Source organism: Schistocerca serialis, chromosome 6 (genome assembly GCF_023864345.2).
Source record: "Schistocerca serialis cubense isolate TAMUIC-IGC-003099 chromosome 6, iqSchSeri2.2, whole genome shotgun sequence".
NCBI classification, from domain to species: domain Eukaryota; kingdom Metazoa; phylum Arthropoda; class Insecta; order Orthoptera; family Acrididae; genus Schistocerca; species Schistocerca serialis.
Window position 1 is genome coordinate 172,873,457 of NC_064643.1, and position 19,460 is coordinate 172,892,916.

Here is a 19,460-nt window from a genome sequence, read left to right on the forward strand (position 1 = left end):
TAACAGCAAGATATCGCCTGCAGTGGCACTGCTGGACTCGTGATCACATTGGTGGAAACAGAGGCGATTACAAAACCGTGGCCTGGTCGGACGAGTGCCGATTTCAGTTGGTAAGAGCTGATAATACGGTTGGAGTCTGGCGCAGACCCCACAAAGCCATGGACCCAAGTTGGCAACAATGCCAACAAGACACTGTGCAAGTTGCTGGTGGCTCCATAATAGTGTGGGATGTGTTTACGTGGAATGGAATGAATCCTCTGATCATTGACTAGAGAGAATGGAGGCCTTTTGCAGCCATTCATGGACTCGATGTTCACGCTGACAGTGCGCCATTTCACCGGGCAACAAGTGTTCGTGATTGGTTTGAAGAACGTCCTGGACAATTGGAACGAATGACTTGGTCATCCAGATAGCCCGACGTGAGAAGTAAGCTGGTGGTGGCTCCATAACGGTTTGGGATGTGTTTACGTGGAATGGAGTGAATCCTCTGATCATTGACTAGAAAGGTTGGAGACCATTTGCAGCCATTCATTGACTAGATGTTCACGATGACAGTGCGCCATGTCACTGGGCAACAGTTGTTCATGATTGGTTTGAAGAATATCCCGAACAATTGGAGCCAATGTCTTGGGCACCCAGATATCCCGACGTGAGACGCATTGAACACTTATGAGACGTAATCGAAAGGCCAGTTCGTGCACAAACTCTTGCACTGGCAACACTTTCGCAACTGTGGATGGGTATAGGAAAAGCATGGGTCAATGTTTCTGCAGGGGACTTCCAACGACTTGTTGAGTCCATGCCACGTCCAGATGCTGCATTGCACCTGGCAAAAGGAGTGCCGGCCGCTGTGGCCGAGCGGTTCTACGCGCTTCAGTTGGCAACCGCGCTGCTGCTACGGTCGCAAGTTCGAATCCTGCCTAGGGCATGGATGTGTGTGATGTCCTTAGGTTAGTTAGATTTAAGTGGTTCTAAGTCTAGAGGACTGATGACCTCAGATGTTAAGTCTCATAGTGCTTAGAGTCATGTGTGTGCAAAAGGAGGTCCGACATGATATTGGGAGGTATCCCATGATATTTGTCCTCTCAGTGTATGGAGAAGAGGTATAGAGGTATCACAAAAAGATATCACAAAACGGACGGATGCCCTTTGCGTAAAAGCTATTGATGGATGTGAATGAGATAAGGCTGAGCCGTGGCGAAATTTGCTGTTTTGAAGAGCGCGCCGCAGCGTGTAGTGTGGCGCCGCTGTGGCAGTCACAGCTTTGGTGTCTCCCTCTGGTGGGAAAGGGGAAAAGTTGCCTGTTCACGTGCATTTAAGGGGCGCTATGAGCGCAGCAGGGGGTCAGTATGTCAGTCTAGGCGAGTCTGATCAGTTGGTCAGCCGGGTAAGTGTGGGGCAGACAGTGTGTCTGTCGTCCGGAGTGCTAGTATGTGTTAGGCCGCCAGTCTGCTCGAGTTTGTTCAGGCAATGGTCATTGGCGGTGGGATCGATCGGTTGGTCGGTCGCGCACTGGGACACAAGATGACTTGTCCGCCTTGAGCGTCGGCGCATGTGAGATCGCCACGTCAGTCCAGTGGGCCGCGCCGTATAGCGAGGGGTAGTGGCTTCGTGGCCGACACGAGAGCAGCAGGAGCCAACCAACGACATCGGTCTTCCCGGTGCGAGCTGCGACGCCGTGAGACGGGAGATCGGCGCGCCTTCCTGCGTCCGTTGAAGCGGCTGGCAGCGGACGGTTCGGGAGAGCGTTTTGGGGGAGCTGCACCAGGACTTCGCCAGACATTGCAGTTTTTAGACGTTACGTGATTCGTGATATGTTGTTTCATTTACTTGTTAAATTCTGCTTGTTTTCTTGGTCAGTCTCTCGTCTCCATCTTGCTCGTCTCTCTCCCGTCCGCATTTGTTAGGCAGTTAGTGTCTGTCTGTCGGTCTGCCTTACGTTAATAGCTGCCTCTGTCATGTTTGTCGGATTCGGTGTTAACGAATTTATTGCTTAAGGTGTAAAGGCCGAATTCCTGAAATATGTTTTTATCTTGCCTATCATCTTGAGAGGCGGTATATGTATAATGTAGAGCATTTTTGTACATTTTATGTAAGACTGCATTTCATGGGTTTTTATTTAAATGGTCATTTTAGTATATAAAGTTGCCACCCTTCCACCGTAAGAGTTTTCTTTTAAAAGCAAGTTGCACTTTCGGTGGCAAGTAATTTTTATTTAATGTGAGTGTTTTATACCATTTCCATCCCTCCTATGGGGTGCATAGTTTATGTGTTTGTGTGAGTTGTTAAAATTTTTAGTTTAAAGTAATCTGGTGTGTTGCAGATTTGCACCAGTGTAGTCTTTCAGAGGTTTTGTGAGCGGTCGTGGCTACGGCCGTGTCAAAAGGGAGCGGCAAGGTTCTCAGCCCGAAAGCTCATACTGTCAATAAAAAAAAAAAAAAAAAAAAAAAAAAAATATTTCCGTCTCTGAATAAATTGTAACTTGATATTTAGAGGGTGCTTTCTGATTATAATGTTTAAATCTGTTTTTTTTTTTAAAAAAAGGGTTTTTAGGAATAAAATTTCCATTTGTTGAAATTTCATCAGTTACCCACTGGCAACTACTTCCTCGCTCACATAGTGTGATTAAATGTGTTAATGTTCTTGATGAATCGTTAGTAAATACAGTATATTCTTAAGAATAGGTTTTGAAAGTAAATTCACGGTTCGAAGGCGTACGTGAGAGAAAGATGTGCTTTTTGTGTTTCAGTGGAGGCGCACGAGCCGCCTAGCGACTGCAGGCGACAGCCACGAGGCTCGATCCAGGAGCCGCCGCTGCCACCGCCTCCGACGGAGGATCCTCCACGCAGGTGAGCCGAGTAGGCAGGTCACATGACAACACACGGGGCTCGCGTTGTTTCCGTGCTGACGACAGTATCAGGAACGATGGAGAAGGGTTTCCGTATCAGTTTGCTTTATGGAATACTGGTCCGATAACAAGCCAACGGCCTTGCCGCAGTGATAACACCGGTTCCCGTCAGATCTCCGAAGTTAAGCGCTGTCGGGCTGGGCTAGCACTTGGATGGGTGACCATCGGGTCTGCAGAGTGTTGTTGGCAAGCGGGGTGCACTCAGCACTTGTGAGGCAAACTGAGGAGCTACTTGATTGAGGAGTAGCGGCTCCGGTCTCGTAAACTGACATACGGCCGGGAGAGCAGTGTGCTGACCACATGCCTCTCCATACACGCATCCAGTGACGCCTGTGGACTGAGGATGACACGGCGGTTGGTCGGCACAATTGGGCCTCCGTGGCCTGTTCAGGCGGAGTTTTAGTTGTGGTCTTATAACAAATGAGTTGTAAGTTGCAAGCGAAAATTTCAAATTTTTAGTTGGTCTGCTAAAGAGGTCACGATTTCTGCAACATCTAGATTCTATCGACGAGAATATCCAGTTTACGGAGAAAGATGGCTACCTTCGTTTCTAGACACCTTAGTCAGTCGGAAAGGGGATGGGTCACTAGGGCATTATGTTTAGCGCAAGCCCACACATACGGACTTATACACTCCTGGAAATTGAAATAAGAACACGGTGAATTCATTGTCCCAGGAAGGGGAAACTTTATTGACACATTCCTGGGGTCAGATACATCACATGATCACACTGACAGAACCACAGGCACATAGACACAGGCAACAGAGCATGCACAATGTCGGCACTAGTACAGTGTATATCCACCTTTCGCAGCAATGCAGGCTGCTATTCTCCCATGGAGACGATCGTAGAGATGCTGGATGTAGTCCTGTGGAACGGCTTGCCATGCCATTTCCACCTGGCGCCTCAGTTGGACCAGCGTTCGTGCTGGACGTGCAGACCGCGTGAGACGACGCTTCATCCAGTCCCAAACATGCTCAATGGGGGACAGATCCGGAGATCTTGCTGGCCAGGGTAGTTGACTTACACCTTCTAGAGCACGTTGGGTGGCACGGGATACATGCGGACGTGCATTGTCCTGTTGGAACAGCAAGTTCCCTTGCCGGTCTAGGAATGGTAGAACGATGGGTTCGATGACGGTTTGGATGTACCGTGCACTATTCAGTGTCCCCTCGACGATCACCAGTGGTGTACGGCCAGTGTAGGAGATCGCTCCCCACACCATGATGCCGGGTGTTGGCCCTGTGTGCCTCGGTCGTATGCAGTCTTGATTGTGGCGGTCACCTGCACGGCGCCAAACACGCATACGACCATCATTGGCACCAAGGCAGAAGCGACTCTCATCGCTGAAGACGACACGTCTCCATTTGTCCCTCCATTCACGCCAGTCGCGACACCACTGGAAGCGGGCTGCACGATGTTGGGGCGTGAGCGGAAGACGGCCTAACGGTGTGCGGGACCGTAGCCCAGCTTCATGGAGACGGTTGCGAATGGTCCTCGCCGATACCCCAGGAGCAACAGTGTCCCTAATTTGCTGGGAAGTGGCGGTGCGGTCCCCTACGGCACTGCGTAGGATCCTACGGTCTTGGCGTGCATCCGTGCGTCGCTGCGGTCCGGTCCCAGGTCGACGGGCACGTGCACCTTCCGCCGACCACTGGCGACAACATCGATGTACTGTGGAGACCTCACGCCCCACGTGTTGAGCAATTCGGCGGTACGTCCACCCGGCCTCCCGCATGCCCACTATACGCCCTCGCTCAAAGTCCGTCAACTGCACATACGGTTCACGTCCACGCTGTCGCGGCATGCTACCAGTGTTAAAGACTGCGATGGAGCTCCGTATGCCACGGCAAACTGGCTGAAACTGACTGTGGCGGTGCACAAATGCTGCGCAGCTAGCGCCATTCGACGGCCAACACCGCGGTTCCTGGTGTGTCCGCTGTGCCGTGCTTGTGATCATTGCTTGTACAGCCCTCTCGCAGTGTCCGGAGCAAGTATGGTGGGTCTGACACACCGGTGTCAATGTGTTCTTTTTTCCATTTCCAGGAGTGTATTTGCACGCGTCTAGCTGACACCACCCTTCACAGACTGCGGGTACATGGCACGTATTGTGTGTGACAGAGGCGACCTTGCAAAGAGGCTGCAACATCTGTGTTTAAAAATGATGGATGTTCTTCTCATCAAATTAGTGAAATGTGGGAGGCAGCTGGTGTTGAGTGGAAACACAATGTGCCATTATGAATTTGCTAACGTTTCTAAAAACAGTAATGAATTTATTTTTAAAAAGCAAAAATCCAATATTAATATTAACAAAGTGCCGCAAGAACTGAGAAGACTAAATTTCCGTAACACAACTGATAACAAACACCTCAAAACGGCAACAGTATCAAATCACTACCTTTTAGTACAGAATATCAAATGTAGCGAAACATATGATCAAATGAATATGCCACAAAGATCAACGATCGGCTACTGCCAGTAATGATCAAAACGCCATTGCCTTCGAAGCAGCCAGAATGACCGGCAAATTTGGTTCAAATTTGTGATAGAGGCGGTGGCAGAAACAACGCCAGTAGCAGTAATTCCTGCTCCTCTACCAACATAGGACGGCGGTTACCACTACCACAGTACTAGATACCTTCATTAAAATTTTCAATCATGCTAAGCAGGCATCTTTAACTAGACGACAAACAAGAGATACAATCACCTATCCTGCAACACAGAGAAAACTCGTTAATTATTTAGTGAAATTTAAACATACTAAAAATGCAGAGGAGTACGAACGTTATGCAGGAAAGTTTGACTTGACTACTGAGGCATAAAATTTTGCTTTCTGTTTTCTTTTTTTTTGTGTAGTTGCAAACCATTTAGTAAAGAGCTCGAGCTCGTGATAGTAACCAACAGATAACTATAGCCATGCCTCAGGAATAAGGTAGACAGATTAAACAATTTTCACTGACCATAAAGTACTATTCGTAAATCATCTGCATTACATACCTATACATTCTTAAATCAGTTTGAAATAGTGACAGCCACAAACCCACACACACTGACGGAACTGAACTCAAGTAGTACCAGGCAAAACCCTCATAAATAACACGTGTATATACAGAGTGGTCCACTGATAGTGACCGGGCCAAATATCTCACAAAATAAGCATCAAATGAAAAAACTACAAAGAACGAAACTCGTCTAGCTTGAAAGGGGACACCAGATGGTGCTATGGTTGGCCCGCTAGATGGCGCTGCCATAGGTAAAACGGATATCAACAGCGTTTTTTTAAAATAGGAACCCCCATTTTTTATTACATATTCGAGCAGTATGTAAAGAAATATGAATGTTTTAGTTGGACCACTTTTTGCGCTTTGTGATAGATGGCGCTGTAATAGTCACAAACGTATAAGTACGTGGTATCACGTAACATTCCACCAGTGCGGACGGTATTTGCTTCGTGATACATTACCCGTGTTAAAATGGACCGTTTACCAATTGCGGAAAAGGTTGATATCGTGTTGATGTATGGCTATTGTGATTAAGGTGCCCAACGGGTGTTTGCTATGTATTCTGCTCGGTATCCTGGACATCATCCAAGTATCCGGACCGTTCGCCGGATAGTTACGTTATTTAAGGAAACAGGAAGTGTTCAGCCACATGTGAAACGTCAACCACGACCTGCAACAAATGATGATGTCCAAGTAGGTGTTTGAGCTGCTGTCGCGGCTTATCTGCACATCAGTAGCAAACAAATTGCGCGAGAATCGGGAATCTCAAAAACGTCGGTGTTGAGAATGCTACATCGACATCGACTGCACTCATACCATATTTCTATGCACCAGGAATTGCATGGCGACGATTTTGAACTGCGTGTACAGTTCTGCTACTGGGCACAAGAGAAATTACAGGACGATGACAGATTTTTTGCACGCGTTCTATGTAGCGACGAAGCATCATTCACCAACAGCGGTAACGTAAACCGGCGTAATATGCAGTATTGGGCAACTGAAAATCCACGATGGCTGCGACAAGTGGAACATCAGCGACCTTGGCGGGTTAATGAATGGTGCGGCATTATGGTTCAAATTCAAATGGCTCTGAGCACTATGGGACTTAACATCTGTGGTCATCAGTCGCCTAGAACTTAGAACTACTTAAACCTAACTACCCTAAGGACATCACACACATCCATTCCCGAGGCAGGATTCGAACCTGCGACCGTAGCAGTCGTGCGGTTCCGGACTGAGCGCCTAGAACCGCTAGACCACCGCGGCCGGAGCGGCATTATGGGAGGAAGGGTAATTGGCCCCCCATTTTATCTATGGTGCAAAGTATGCTGATCTCCTACGTAATATTCTACCGATGTTACTACAAGATGTTTCACTGCATGACAGAATGGCGATGTACTTCCAACATGATGGATGTCAGGCACATAGCTCCGTGCGGTTGAAGCGGTATTGAATAGCATATTTCATGACAGGTGGATTGGTCGTCGAAGCACCATACCATGGCCCACACGTTCACCAGATCTGACGTCCCCGGATTTATTTCTGTGGGGAAGTTGAAGGATATTTGCTATCGTGTTCCACCGACAACGCCTGACAACATGCGTCAGCGCATTGTCAATGCATGTGCGAACATTTCGGAAGGTGAACTACTCGCTCTTGAGAGGAATGTCGTTACACGCATTGCCAAATGCATTGAGGTTGACGGACATAATTTTGAGCATTTATTGCATTAATGTGGTATTTACAGGTAATCACGCTACAAGAGCATGCGTTCTCAGAAATGATAAGTTCACAAAGGTACATGTATCACATTGGAACAACCGAAATAAAATGTTCAAACGTTCAAATGTTCTGTATTTTAATTTAATGTTCTGTATTTTAATTTAAAGAACATACCTGTTATCAACTGTTCGTCTCAAATTGTGAGGCACATGTTTGCAACTATTACAACGCCATCTATCACAAAGCGAAAAAAGTGGTCCAACTAAAACATTCATATTTATTGACGTACTACTCGAATATCTAATAAAAAATGGAGGTTCCTATTTAAATAAACGCAATTGATATCCGTTTGATCTATGGCAGCGCCATCTAGCAGGCCAACCATAGCGCCATCTGGTTTCCTCCTTCAAGCTAGACGAGTTTCGTTCTTTGTACTTTTTTCGTTTGATGCTGTGAGATATTTGACCCGGTCACTATCAATGGACCACGCTGTATATCTAACAACGGGAGACCAGTTAAAATAGCCACCACGCGGTACCAAGTGACGTGCACACTAATCGGATGCTCACCGTGATTTCTTGTAGAGAGTGCCGAGAGAAGTAGTCGGAAACCGAAGGGTATCATCCGGCAGACGCCACCGCGTCCAGTACTTGCAAATGTCACACCAGACTCCAACCCGGCACCACAATGGACACAACCTGCTTGCAACTTCAATAGTAGAGGACACGCCTAATACTTTTCGTCCTGCCGAAGTAGCTTTTAACGAGCAATGTTCACGGCTGCAGGAAACTCTCGGCCCCGCCAAACCCACAGTGAACAAAGGCACCACTCTTGCCAATGGGCCACGGCAGACGCTTGGCCACAACACGCCGACTCACTTGTGCCCGTCGCCACCCGCGTCACACTCGCCATTTTTTCGAGGTCTCCGCAGCCCTTAACTACACTACTGGCAATTAAAATTGCTACACCACGAAGATGACGTGCTACAGACGCGAAATTTAACCGACAGGAAGAAGATGCTGTGATATGCAAATGATTAGCTTTTCAGAGCATTCAAACAAAGTTGGCGCCGGTGGCGACACCTACAACGTGCTGACATGAGGAAAGTTTCCAACCGATTTCTCATACACAAACAGCAGTTGACCGGCGTTGCCTGGTGAAACGTTGTTGTGATGCCTCGTGTAAGGAGGAGAAATGCGGATCCAATGACTGTTACCGGAATATGGAATCGGTGGGTTCGCATCAGTGTTTGGCGACATCGCGGTGAACGCACATTGGAAGCGTGTATTCGTCATCGCCATGCGTGATGGTATGGGGTGCCATTGGTGACACGTCTCGGTCACCTCTTGTTCCATTGACGGCACTTTGAACAGTGGACGTTACATTTCAGATGTGTTATGACTCGTGGATTTACCCTTCATTCGATCCCTGCGAAACCCTACATTTCAGCAGGATAATGCACGACCACATGTTGGGGGTCCTGTACGGGCTTTTCGGGATACAGAAAATATTCGACTGCTGCTCTGGCCAGCGCATTCTCCAGATCTCTCACCAATTGAAAACGTCTGGTCAATGGTGGCCGAGCAACTGGCTCGGCACAATACGCCAGTCACTACTCTTGATGAACTGCGGTATCGTGTTGATGCTGCATGGGCAGCTGTACCTGTACACGCCATCCAAGCTCTGACTCAATGCCGTTTTTACGGCCAGAGGTGGTTGTTCTGGGTACTGATTTCTCAGGATCTATGCACCCAAATTGCGTGAAAATGTTATCACATGTCAGTTCTAGTATAATATATTTGTGCAATGAATACCCGTTTGTCATCTGCATTTCTTCTTGGTGTATCAATATTAATGGACAGTAGTGTACCTTCTCCTCCGACCTGCCCTCTACCGGCGACAGTAACGCTCTATGCGCTCTTGCGGCCAGAGGCATTTCCAAATCCGCGGAAATTACGCGAAATTAAACACGGGCGCACGGCACAATTAGGATAGCTTTAAAGAGGCATAAGCAAGACCATGGCGTTGCCTCCATAAGAGGGCGACATTTCTTGTAAATTAGGCAGACACGTAAAGAAACACTACGTCCAAGTGATCTTCCGGTCGCCTTTAGGAACCCGGCGCCCTTCTCGGTTCGGCAAAGGACGATTTCGGTTTGCGAAAGGCTGGGGTCACTGTTTACCAGGCGGCAAACCCTTCGGTGGTGAAACTACACCTACAGTTCGTGAAATGTGCTTGGTACGTGATCGCCACACTTGCCAGACTGTAAATCACAGTCGAACATTTTATCTCCATAGGACGTTCTACGTATTATTCTGTTATGGAAATGTTGACCAAAACAAGCTCCTTCTGGGACTGAGTTACTGTTTTTTCTTTCCTTTATTGAGTTTCGATTCCCCCCCCCCCCCCCCCCCCCCCCGAAGGGGGCGGGCTGGCAGCAGGTTAGTATGCCGCTCTTCAGCCTACAGACTTTGTTTAAAAAAGATGAAGATAATAAAAAATAAAAACAGGCGATAAAATCGGAGACTTAAATGGTAACATGGCGAAACAATCGTGGAACTTAAAACATATAACAAAGGGATGATGATGCTAATAAAATACATATGAAGCAGACAGGTAAAAAAATAGACAGACAATTAAAAAAACATGGCGACAGTCTGTTTTCTCTTCGTAAAAGACATAAAATTCACACCCAGCGACAGCATGGTTTCTGTTCGCAACACTTTGGAAAGACGAAACAACACTGAACATTCACTTGAACACTGCACTAAAAAGTTGGCAAATATGACATACCACAGCCGAGAGCAGGTGGTGGGAAACTGGACAGATGATGGGAACATAAAAGTGGGGCAAGGAGAGGAAAAACGGGGAGGGGGGAAGGAGGCGATGGAGGATGACGACCCATAAGAGGGGTGGGGGTGCTGGGCAGACGCGACAGGGAGTGGGGAAGGCAGATGAGGGGAATACAAAAGGACTCGGGGGGGGGGGGGGGGGGAGACGGGAGGTAGGGAGAGGCGGGGAGAAAACAGGATGGAAGGGGAGAGGGGGAAGAGGGAGCCCAGGGAAAACGACGGAGGAAAGGAGGGGTGGCGTCAGGATCAGAGTTGATAGGAGGGATAAATGGAGGGAGAGGGAGCATCATCTGGGAGGGGGAGTTGTTGGAAGCCACTTTGGGAAAGGAGATGAAGGGTGTAGAGATGGAGGGAAGGGGGGGACACAACAGCGAAGGCATGGCAGGGGGCGGGGACAGGAGAGGAGAGGAGCAACCAGGGGGTGAGGGGGATCAAGGCGGCGGGAGGTGTAGAGTATGTGGATATGTTCGAGGAAGAGGAGCAGATGGGGGAAAGGAATGAGGTCATAGAGGATCCGTGTGGGGGACAGGAGGTGTATACGGAAGGCGAGGCGGAGTGCATAACACTGAAGGATCTGGAGGGACATACAGAATTTGGGGGGGGGGGGCAGATATCCAGGCGGGACTGGAATAACAGAGGATGGGATGGATTAAGGATTTGTAGGTGTGGAGGATGGTAGAGGGGTGCAACCCCCAAGGACTGAGTTACTAACGAAACTGTGGAAATACTTTCGGCACAAGATCTTACCAACGGCGGCTCTCAACTAGATAAGGCTTGTGACCCGGTGATGTCTCTGATGTGTTGAGAACGACAGCAACCTACTCCTAATGACACGTCCAGCAATAATTAATTTCACTATTTTGACAACTGAATTTTAACTCTGCAGGCCCAGAGTTCGACAGAAGGCGTGTGTGCTACATCACAGTTCCGAATGTGCCCGCACCTCAGACGGCACAATATGCGACAGAGGGTGCTGAACTCGGCAGAGGGCAGTCATTCAGCGAAAATCTATTCGCACTCGGCACCCAACAATTTTCAGTAAAGGGTCTGCGACATGCACTGGCAGCCTCCAGTGCAAAACTCACCTCAAGACGGCTAAATGTTTCTCAGCCGAAATATCGTAGCCAGTTACTGACGTCATTCGGTTGCAAGTCCGAAACCTCATGGAACACTACGCTGAGAAAACATTACGAATCACATCCTGTCCTTTCTTCTTGTTATTGTCCCCCACACGTTCATTTCTTAACTTACCAGTATACGTAATTTTCCACGTTACGATTTAGCACCACAGTTCAAACTCTTCAATCCTCTTCTTTCCCGGTTTCCCTGCAGCCCACAATTCACTTGCATGCAGTGCTGTTCTCAAAAGTTTCATTCTTGGACATTCCTTTCTCAAATTGAGGCAGATGTTTGATACAACAGATTGCTTTGGCCAGGAATGCCCTCTTTGCCCCTACTAGTCTGCTTTTCATGCCCTTGCTTCGTCCGTCATGTGTTATCCGTTACCAAGGTAACACGATTCCTTCACTTCGTCCACTTCGCGGCCAACAATTTCGCTATTAAGTTTATCACTTATCTTGTTTCTGCTGCTCCTTTTTCGTCGGTCTCCAGCTTCCTCTCAACCCATTGTGCGCGCTGATTATGCCATTCCACTGTCAACGGACCTGCGGACGTGATTACACCGGTTCCCGCCAGATCAGCACAGTTAAACAACGTCGGGCGTGGTCAGTACTTGGATGGGTGACCGTCCGGACACGGTTCATGCTGTTGACAATCTTCGTGTTTACGGCAGAGGGGACAAGAGAGATCGTGGAGTAAGGTACCTGATCAGCAGTAATTGCGCCAAATGACCTGGATTAAATTCCAATTCTTTCCGCAGTGTGATCTGAAGGCATCTGATACTGTTAATGTAGTAAAGAACGTACACGTCTGTGCTACAGCTTCCATTGGAGTTCATGGGGATAGTGAGAAAATCAGAATGGAAAGAGGAGTCAGACAAGAGGATTCTTTATCGTCGAAACTTTTCTCTGTGGCGGTATAGGGACTTTCCAGGTCCGTATCAAGGAAAACGGAGAAAGTATACAGTTTCATGGAACGTATGAGAACCACAATCTCGTTGTCTTTCTCGGCGACATAAATCTCTCTGGTATTTAGTGGGGTGTGTGTGTTGAAAATGATCTGTTTTGAACTGTAGGTCGTGTGAATGATACAAAATTGTAGAGGGTTTTGTGCCATCTTGTTGACAAACTGTCTGTTGGCTTCTGTCTCGGGCTCTTTGACCGAAGTTTGTTTGATGGTTTTTCTGACGTTTCGCTGCCACGAGTGAGTGGCATTGTCAAAGCTTCATCCTTCGTTGTTGGTAACGGACTGGAGTCGATCACGGGGCCGGAGGTTATATGTAACTTAACCGGTCACTTTTCCCTGATCATTCTCCCCTTGCCACCTGCAATCGTCGCTCGCTACATGACGGGAATCCAGGATGTTTGAGGTTTTCCTCTTTCTTGTCAAAGCTATTGTCATGTTTGTGTCTTTCTGTGGCTTCCGTCCACAGCAAGAACTTCCGTCTCGGCGTATTTTTCTTTAAGTGGTCGGTCTCACAAAGCACGTGCTCCGCCACTGCCGACTTCTCCACGTGAATCTGTAGTACCGTTTATGTTCGACGACCCTGTTGACACAGACTTTTCCATATGTACAGGATATATTCTCGACATTGCAGGTGGGTCCATTTCGTCCTTTGACGCTCTGAGATAGTCTATTATCTTCTTTGTCAGTTTGCAAATAACCTTTACTCCAGGATTGCGCCATCTACAGCCGATTCTGCCCGTCGCCCTGGGAATGTACGGGATCAAGGCTGTACCCAACTCTCTTCTTCCGAATTGTCACTTCGCCGAGTGTTCCATTGGGTGACACTGGTTGTGTTCCTGGCGGCGTACCCCACTGGTCCTCAGATCGCTATCCAGGTGCAGCCATTCACATATTCGTCTTGCGCGCGTTACGAAAAAAATGGCTCTGAGCACTATGGGACTTAACATCTGAGGTCATCATTCCCCTAGAACTTAGAACTACTTAAACCTAACTAACCTAAGGACATCACACACATCCATGCCCGAGGCAGGATTCGAACCTGCGACCGTAGCAGTCGCGCGCGCGTTACGAGCGTATTAATCATTTCTCTTTTCGCGGCACGGGTGATGATTTAACAGTTCGTGCAGATATCGGTCTTTGTGTGCGGTATTTGATACAAGCTGTGTCCCTTGATTTCACCATTCCTCATAACGAGTACATCTGGAATGGGTCGCTGTTGTTCCTTTTGTACTTCCATAGTAAATTTCATGTTCTCATGGGGGCCGTTCAGATTACTTAGAAAGTCACCAAGCTCTTCTTCACCGCGGCTCAACAACAAAATTTCGTCGATCTACCTGTACTACAACCTTAGGATTACAAGGCGGCAAGTCCAGCGAGTGTTTTTCGAAAAGCTCCATGATGAAATGGTCGCTACTGGACTAAGTGGGCTACCCATAGCTACCCCTTCCAGCTGTTCGTACACAGAAGGTACCATTCCAAATGTAACACCTCGTGGTGAGACCTGTGTGAAAGAGCTCGGTGATGTCACGCGGGAAAAGAGAACTGATGTACTCCAGAGAATCATTGAGTTGCACTTTGGTAAATAAAGAAACAACATTAAAGCTGACCAAAATGTCGTTTGCTCCAAGTTTTAATTTCTTCAGCTTCTCAATGAAATTTCTGGAGACTTCGATGTGTGTGTGTCGGTCTTTCCATCGTGTGGCTGATGCAGAGAGGGCAAGTGTTTCGCCAGTTTATACGTCGGCGAGCCAGGAGCGCGACAAGTAAATAATAATCTTCTGCTGCGATGCTCGACCTAGTCCACCACCGGGAATGGAGGGTGCAGTTTCAACGGTGCCAACTATTTGTGCGGCAGTAACGTCAGGAAAAGCGTCAAACAACACGAGGCACAAGCCAGCAGAATAGGTAGTATGATTGATGTTTAATATGTGTGGGTTTCTGCGTAAGTGGACTACAAGAAAGCCTAAAGGCATTAAAATAATACAGCACTACACACATCAAAAACATCATGTATAAATGCCACAATACACGGAAAAATGATCTTGAAAATACCACGAAACGACCTGCGCAAAAAAAGGAAAAAAGAAAAAATGAAAAAAAGGGAGAACCGTGATTGGTGGCAAAAGCGGTTATTTCACAGACAAACCCATTGTTAAGTTGAAATCCAAGTAAGGTTATGGAAGGAGCCGCCATAAGTATCTGTTTGGTGAAATTCAGTTTGTTAGAGTTAACAATTATTAAGTTTGAAATAAATGAAGCTACATTTATTAATTTGAACTATTATTTGTTGTAAAATAAAAATGAGTAATATACACATCAAAAATAGTTTTGCATCACCTCGGTTCACAGAGTTTGTAACCTCCCCCTCACTTATCGACCTTAATGACAGTGAAAAATTAAATCGCGTGTACGTAATGGAAATTTGGGAAAAAGCAATCGTCACCGAAGTTAATCTGTCGGTAAAGAGGGAGGAAAGGGTTACATCTAAATGAAAGGAAAAATGCAAATGAAACTGGTGGAAATTAATTTTGAAAAGGGGTAAAGTTAATGAAGAAAGTAAATGTGCGCCGTTACGTTAACAATTAACTAGCGGTAATTAGATATTTGAGATTTGGGGGAAATTACGGTCGCCAGTCCTAAGGACAATTACTATAGTAACTGAAAAAGAAAGGTAATTACACATATAATTAGCACTAGAAGCGTGGCAACTGAAGGTTGACACGTGTAGTGTGAAAACTGAAAGTTTGTCAGAAGTAATAACTTTCGCTGCACTCTGACTTAATTTAGCAAAAGAATTAATAAAACCGGAAAACTGAAAGTTAATTTAGTGACTGAAATTAATAAGAAGCTTTCTTTCTTAAGCACATCGAAATTCAGTAAAATACGGTTAGTCTTGGACTACCTCAACAATCATTTCAAAAGCTACTTGAATCTACGCAATTTAGAAATAAGAGATTTTACTTTGAACTTGAATTAAATGATTCTGAACAATTAACAATAGTAAAATTTAGTACGTACCAAGCTGAGCTGTAGTCACAGGTAAGCTAAAATACGGTAACAAAACTCGCACTCTTAATTTGTGCTTGTGTAATCTAAATATTGTAGCCAGCTATGAATACTTAAAGTGAACTTAGAAATTAAAGCAGTGAAATGGAATTATGCTGGCGTTTGAATTTCAACGACACTCTGGTTCATTTCGGAAAAGGAAGGGACCCTGCTTGGCAATGCAATTGGGACAATGAGCAACAAGTTCAGGAACCTGCACAGAAAATGGGAATAGAGATCAACATAAACATCAGATCCACTTTTTTTATTGCTCATGAAAACCACACATTTCATGTTGTACCACTACACAGCGAGACCTTCAGAGGTGGTGTTCCAGATTGCTGCAAACAGCCCTCTCTAATCTATCCCAGGCATGTTCGATAGGGTTCATGTCTGTAGAACATGCTGGCCACTCTAGTCGATCGATGTCTACATCTACATTCACACTCCGCAAGCCAGCTCACGCTGTGTGGCGGAGGGTGCTTTGAGTACCTCTATCGGTTCTTCCTTCTATTCCAGTCTCGTATTGTTCGTGGCAAGAAAGGTTGTCGGTATGCCTCTGCATGGGCTCTAATCTCTCTGATTTTATCCTCACGTTCTCTTCGCGAGATATACGTAGGAGGGAGCAATATACTGCTTGACTCGTCGGTGAAGGTATGTTCTCGAAACTTCAACAAAAGCCCGTACCGAGCTACAGAGCGTCTCTATTACAGAGTCTTCCACTGCAGTTCATCTATCATCTCCGTAACGCTTTCGCGATTACTAAATGATCCCGTAACGAAGCGCGCTGCTCTCCGTTGGATCTTCTCTATCTTTTCTATCAACCGTATCTGGTACGGATCCCACACCGGTGAGCAGTATTCAAGCAGTGGGCGAACAAGTGTACTGTAACCTACTTCCTTTGTTTTCTGACTGCATTTTCTTACGATTCTTCCAATGAATCTCAATCTGGCATCTGCTTTACCGACGATTAATTTTATATGGTAATTCCACTTTAAATCACTCTCAATGCCTACTCCCAGATAATTTATGGAATTAACTGCTTCCAGTTGCTGACCTGCTATATTGTAGCTAAATGATAAAGGATCTCTCTTTCTGCGTGTTCGCAGCATATTACACTTTCTACATTGAGATTTAATTGCCATTCCCCGCACCATGGCGTTATTATGAAGGAAGTCATTCACAAGATGTGCACGATGGGGACGCCAATTGTCGTCCATGAAGACGAATGCCTCGCCAATACGCAGCCGATACCGTTGCTCTATCGGTCGGAGGATGGCATTCACGTATCGTACAGCCGTTGTGGCGCTTCCATGACCAACAGCGGCGTACGTCGGCCCCTCATAATACCACCCCAACAGCAGGGAACCTCCACCTTGCTGCACTCGCTGGACAGTGTGTCTAAGGCGTTCAGCCTGACAGGGTTGCCTCCAAACACGTCTCCGACGATTGTCTGGTTGAAGGCATATGCGACACTCATCGGTGAAGAGAACGTGATCCCAATCCTGAGCGGTCCATTCGGCATGTTGTTGGGCCCTTCTGTACCGCGCTGCATGGTTGCAAAGATGGACATCGCCATGGATGTCGGGAGTGAAGTTGCGCATCATGCAGCCTATTGCGCACAGTTTGAGTCGTAACACGACGTCGTGTGGCTGCAGAAGGCATGGTGGCGTTGCTGTCAGGATTTCTCCGAGCCATAGTTCGTAGGTAGCGGTCATCCACTGCACTGGGCGGCCTGAGCGAGGCATATCATCGACAGCTCCTGTCTCTCTGTATCTCCTCCGTGTCCGAACAACTTCGCTTTGATTCACTCCGAGACGCCTGGACACTTCCCGTATGAGAGCCCTTCCTGGCACAAAGTAGCAATACGGACGCCACGGAACCGCGGTAGCCGGCCGGAGTGGCCGAGCGGTTCTAGGCACTTCAGTCTGGAACCGCGCGACCGCTACGGTCGCAGGTTCGAATCCTACCTCGGGCATGGATGTGTGTGATGTCCTTGGTTAGGTTTAAGTAGTTCTAAGTTCTAGGGGACTAATGACCTCAGAAGTTAAGTCCCATAATGCTCAGAGCCATTTGAACCATTTGAACCGCGGTATTGACCGTCTAGGCTTGGCTGAACGGCAGACAACACGAGCCGTGTACCTCCTTCCTGGTGGAATGTCTGGAACTGATCAGCTGTCGGACTCCCTCCTTCCAATAGGCGCTGCTCATGTATGGTTGTTTACATCTTTGGGCGGGTTTAGTAACATCTCTGAACAGTCAAAGGGACTCTGTCTGTGATACAATATCACAGTTAACGTCTACCTTCAGAAGGTCTGGGAACAGGGCTGATGCAAAACTTTTTTTGGTGTGTGTATTAAGAGGTTGTGAATTTCACTAATATTAGCTTTGGCTCCATCACTGTCAATTGGCCGCACGCTTTAATAAAGTAGACTTCTGCATCTGCATACATATTCCGTAAGCCACCGTGTGGTGTGTGTGGCGGAGTGTACCTTCTACCACTACTAATCATTACCTCTCCCATCCCATTCGCCAAGGGACCGAGGGAAAATCGACTTCTATATCCCTCCCTACGAGCTATAATTTCTCTCTTACCTTGTCTTCGCGGTTCTTACGCGAAATGTACGTTCGCGGTAGTAGAACCATTCTGCATAAGCTTTAAATGCCTGTTCTCTAAATTTTCTGCTGAACAGTGGTTCGCGAGAAGAACGTCGTCTTCCTATTTGAGTTCCGAAACATCTCCATAATAGTCACATGTTGATCGAACATGCCGGTAACAAATGCAGTAGTAAGCATCTGAACTGTTTTGATGTCTTCCTCTAATCTGGTCTGGTGGGGATCCTAAACACTCTGGCAGAACTCAGGAATGAGTCGCACAAGTGTTCCATAAGCGCTCTTCATTATAGGTGAGCAACGGTTTCCTAAAGTCCCCCAATAAACCGAAGTCGAGCATTCGCCTTCCCTTCTATCGTCCTTACGTCCTCGTTCCATTTCACGACGCTTTGCGACGTTACGTATACATATTTAACGTGCCAATCAGGACATCACTAATACTGTATTCGAACATTATAAGATTGTTTTTCCTACCCATCTGCATTACCTTACATTTTTCTACGTTTAGAGCAAGGTGACATTCACCACGCCAAATAGAAGTGCTAAGTTCTACAGTCACTCAACGACGATACTTTCCCGTATACTACAGCGTCGACAGCAAAGTCGCAGACTGCTCCTCGCCCTGTCCATCAGAGCATTTATATGCATGAAGAACAAGTTTGGTTCTATCGTGCTTCCTGGGGTACTGCAAACAGTACCCTTGTTTCTGAGGAGCACTTGTCACTAAGGACAACGTACTGGGTTCTGGTACTTAAAAAAGTCTTCGAGCCACTCATATATCTGGGGACGTAATTCGTATTCTCGGACCTTTGTTAACATTCTGCATTGGGCATCGTGCCAAATACTTCCCGAAAACTAGGTATATGGAATCTACCTTTTGCCCTGCATCCAAATATGAGTTCTTAGCAAAGTGTGATAATGTGAATGTCAGAAATTGATCGACAGTCTTTAGATCTGAACTTTGAAAATGTAGGATAGTTGGTATAGTCCAGCTACTGTTGGAACCTGTACTGAGGAAAATGCCTGTAAAACAAAAGAAGTGACTACAACTGATAAAATCTCGTAGCTATTTACAACAATCCAGCCAAATTCAAGTACCTGGCCCTAGGTAAGACCCTTGCACTCAAGTTACAGTATAATGAACAGCTACAACAATGGCTATTCGACTGTAGTGAGAAGACTGATAGGTTATATTATGTAAATTAGAGGGGAGGTCTGACTCACATTTTCAC

At 46.8% G+C, this 19,460-nt stretch overlaps 1 protein-coding gene and 1 pseudogene across 1 annotated transcript in view; both read left to right on the forward strand.

Annotated features, from left to right (window-relative positions):
* LOC126484724 (sodium/hydrogen exchanger 9B2-like) overlaps nt 1-19,460 on the forward strand; it is a 119,672-nt gene that overhangs the window by 16,879 nt on the left and 83,333 nt on the right. Inside the window, exon 2 of the mRNA XM_050108318.1 lies at nt 2,750-2,849. Coding sequence (XP_049964275.1) covers nt 2,750-2,849 — 100 coding nt within the window. The remainder of the gene's footprint in view (nt 1-2,749; nt 2,850-19,460) is intronic.
* LOC126485486 (5S ribosomal RNA) lies at nt 2,980-3,097 on the forward strand (annotated as a pseudogene).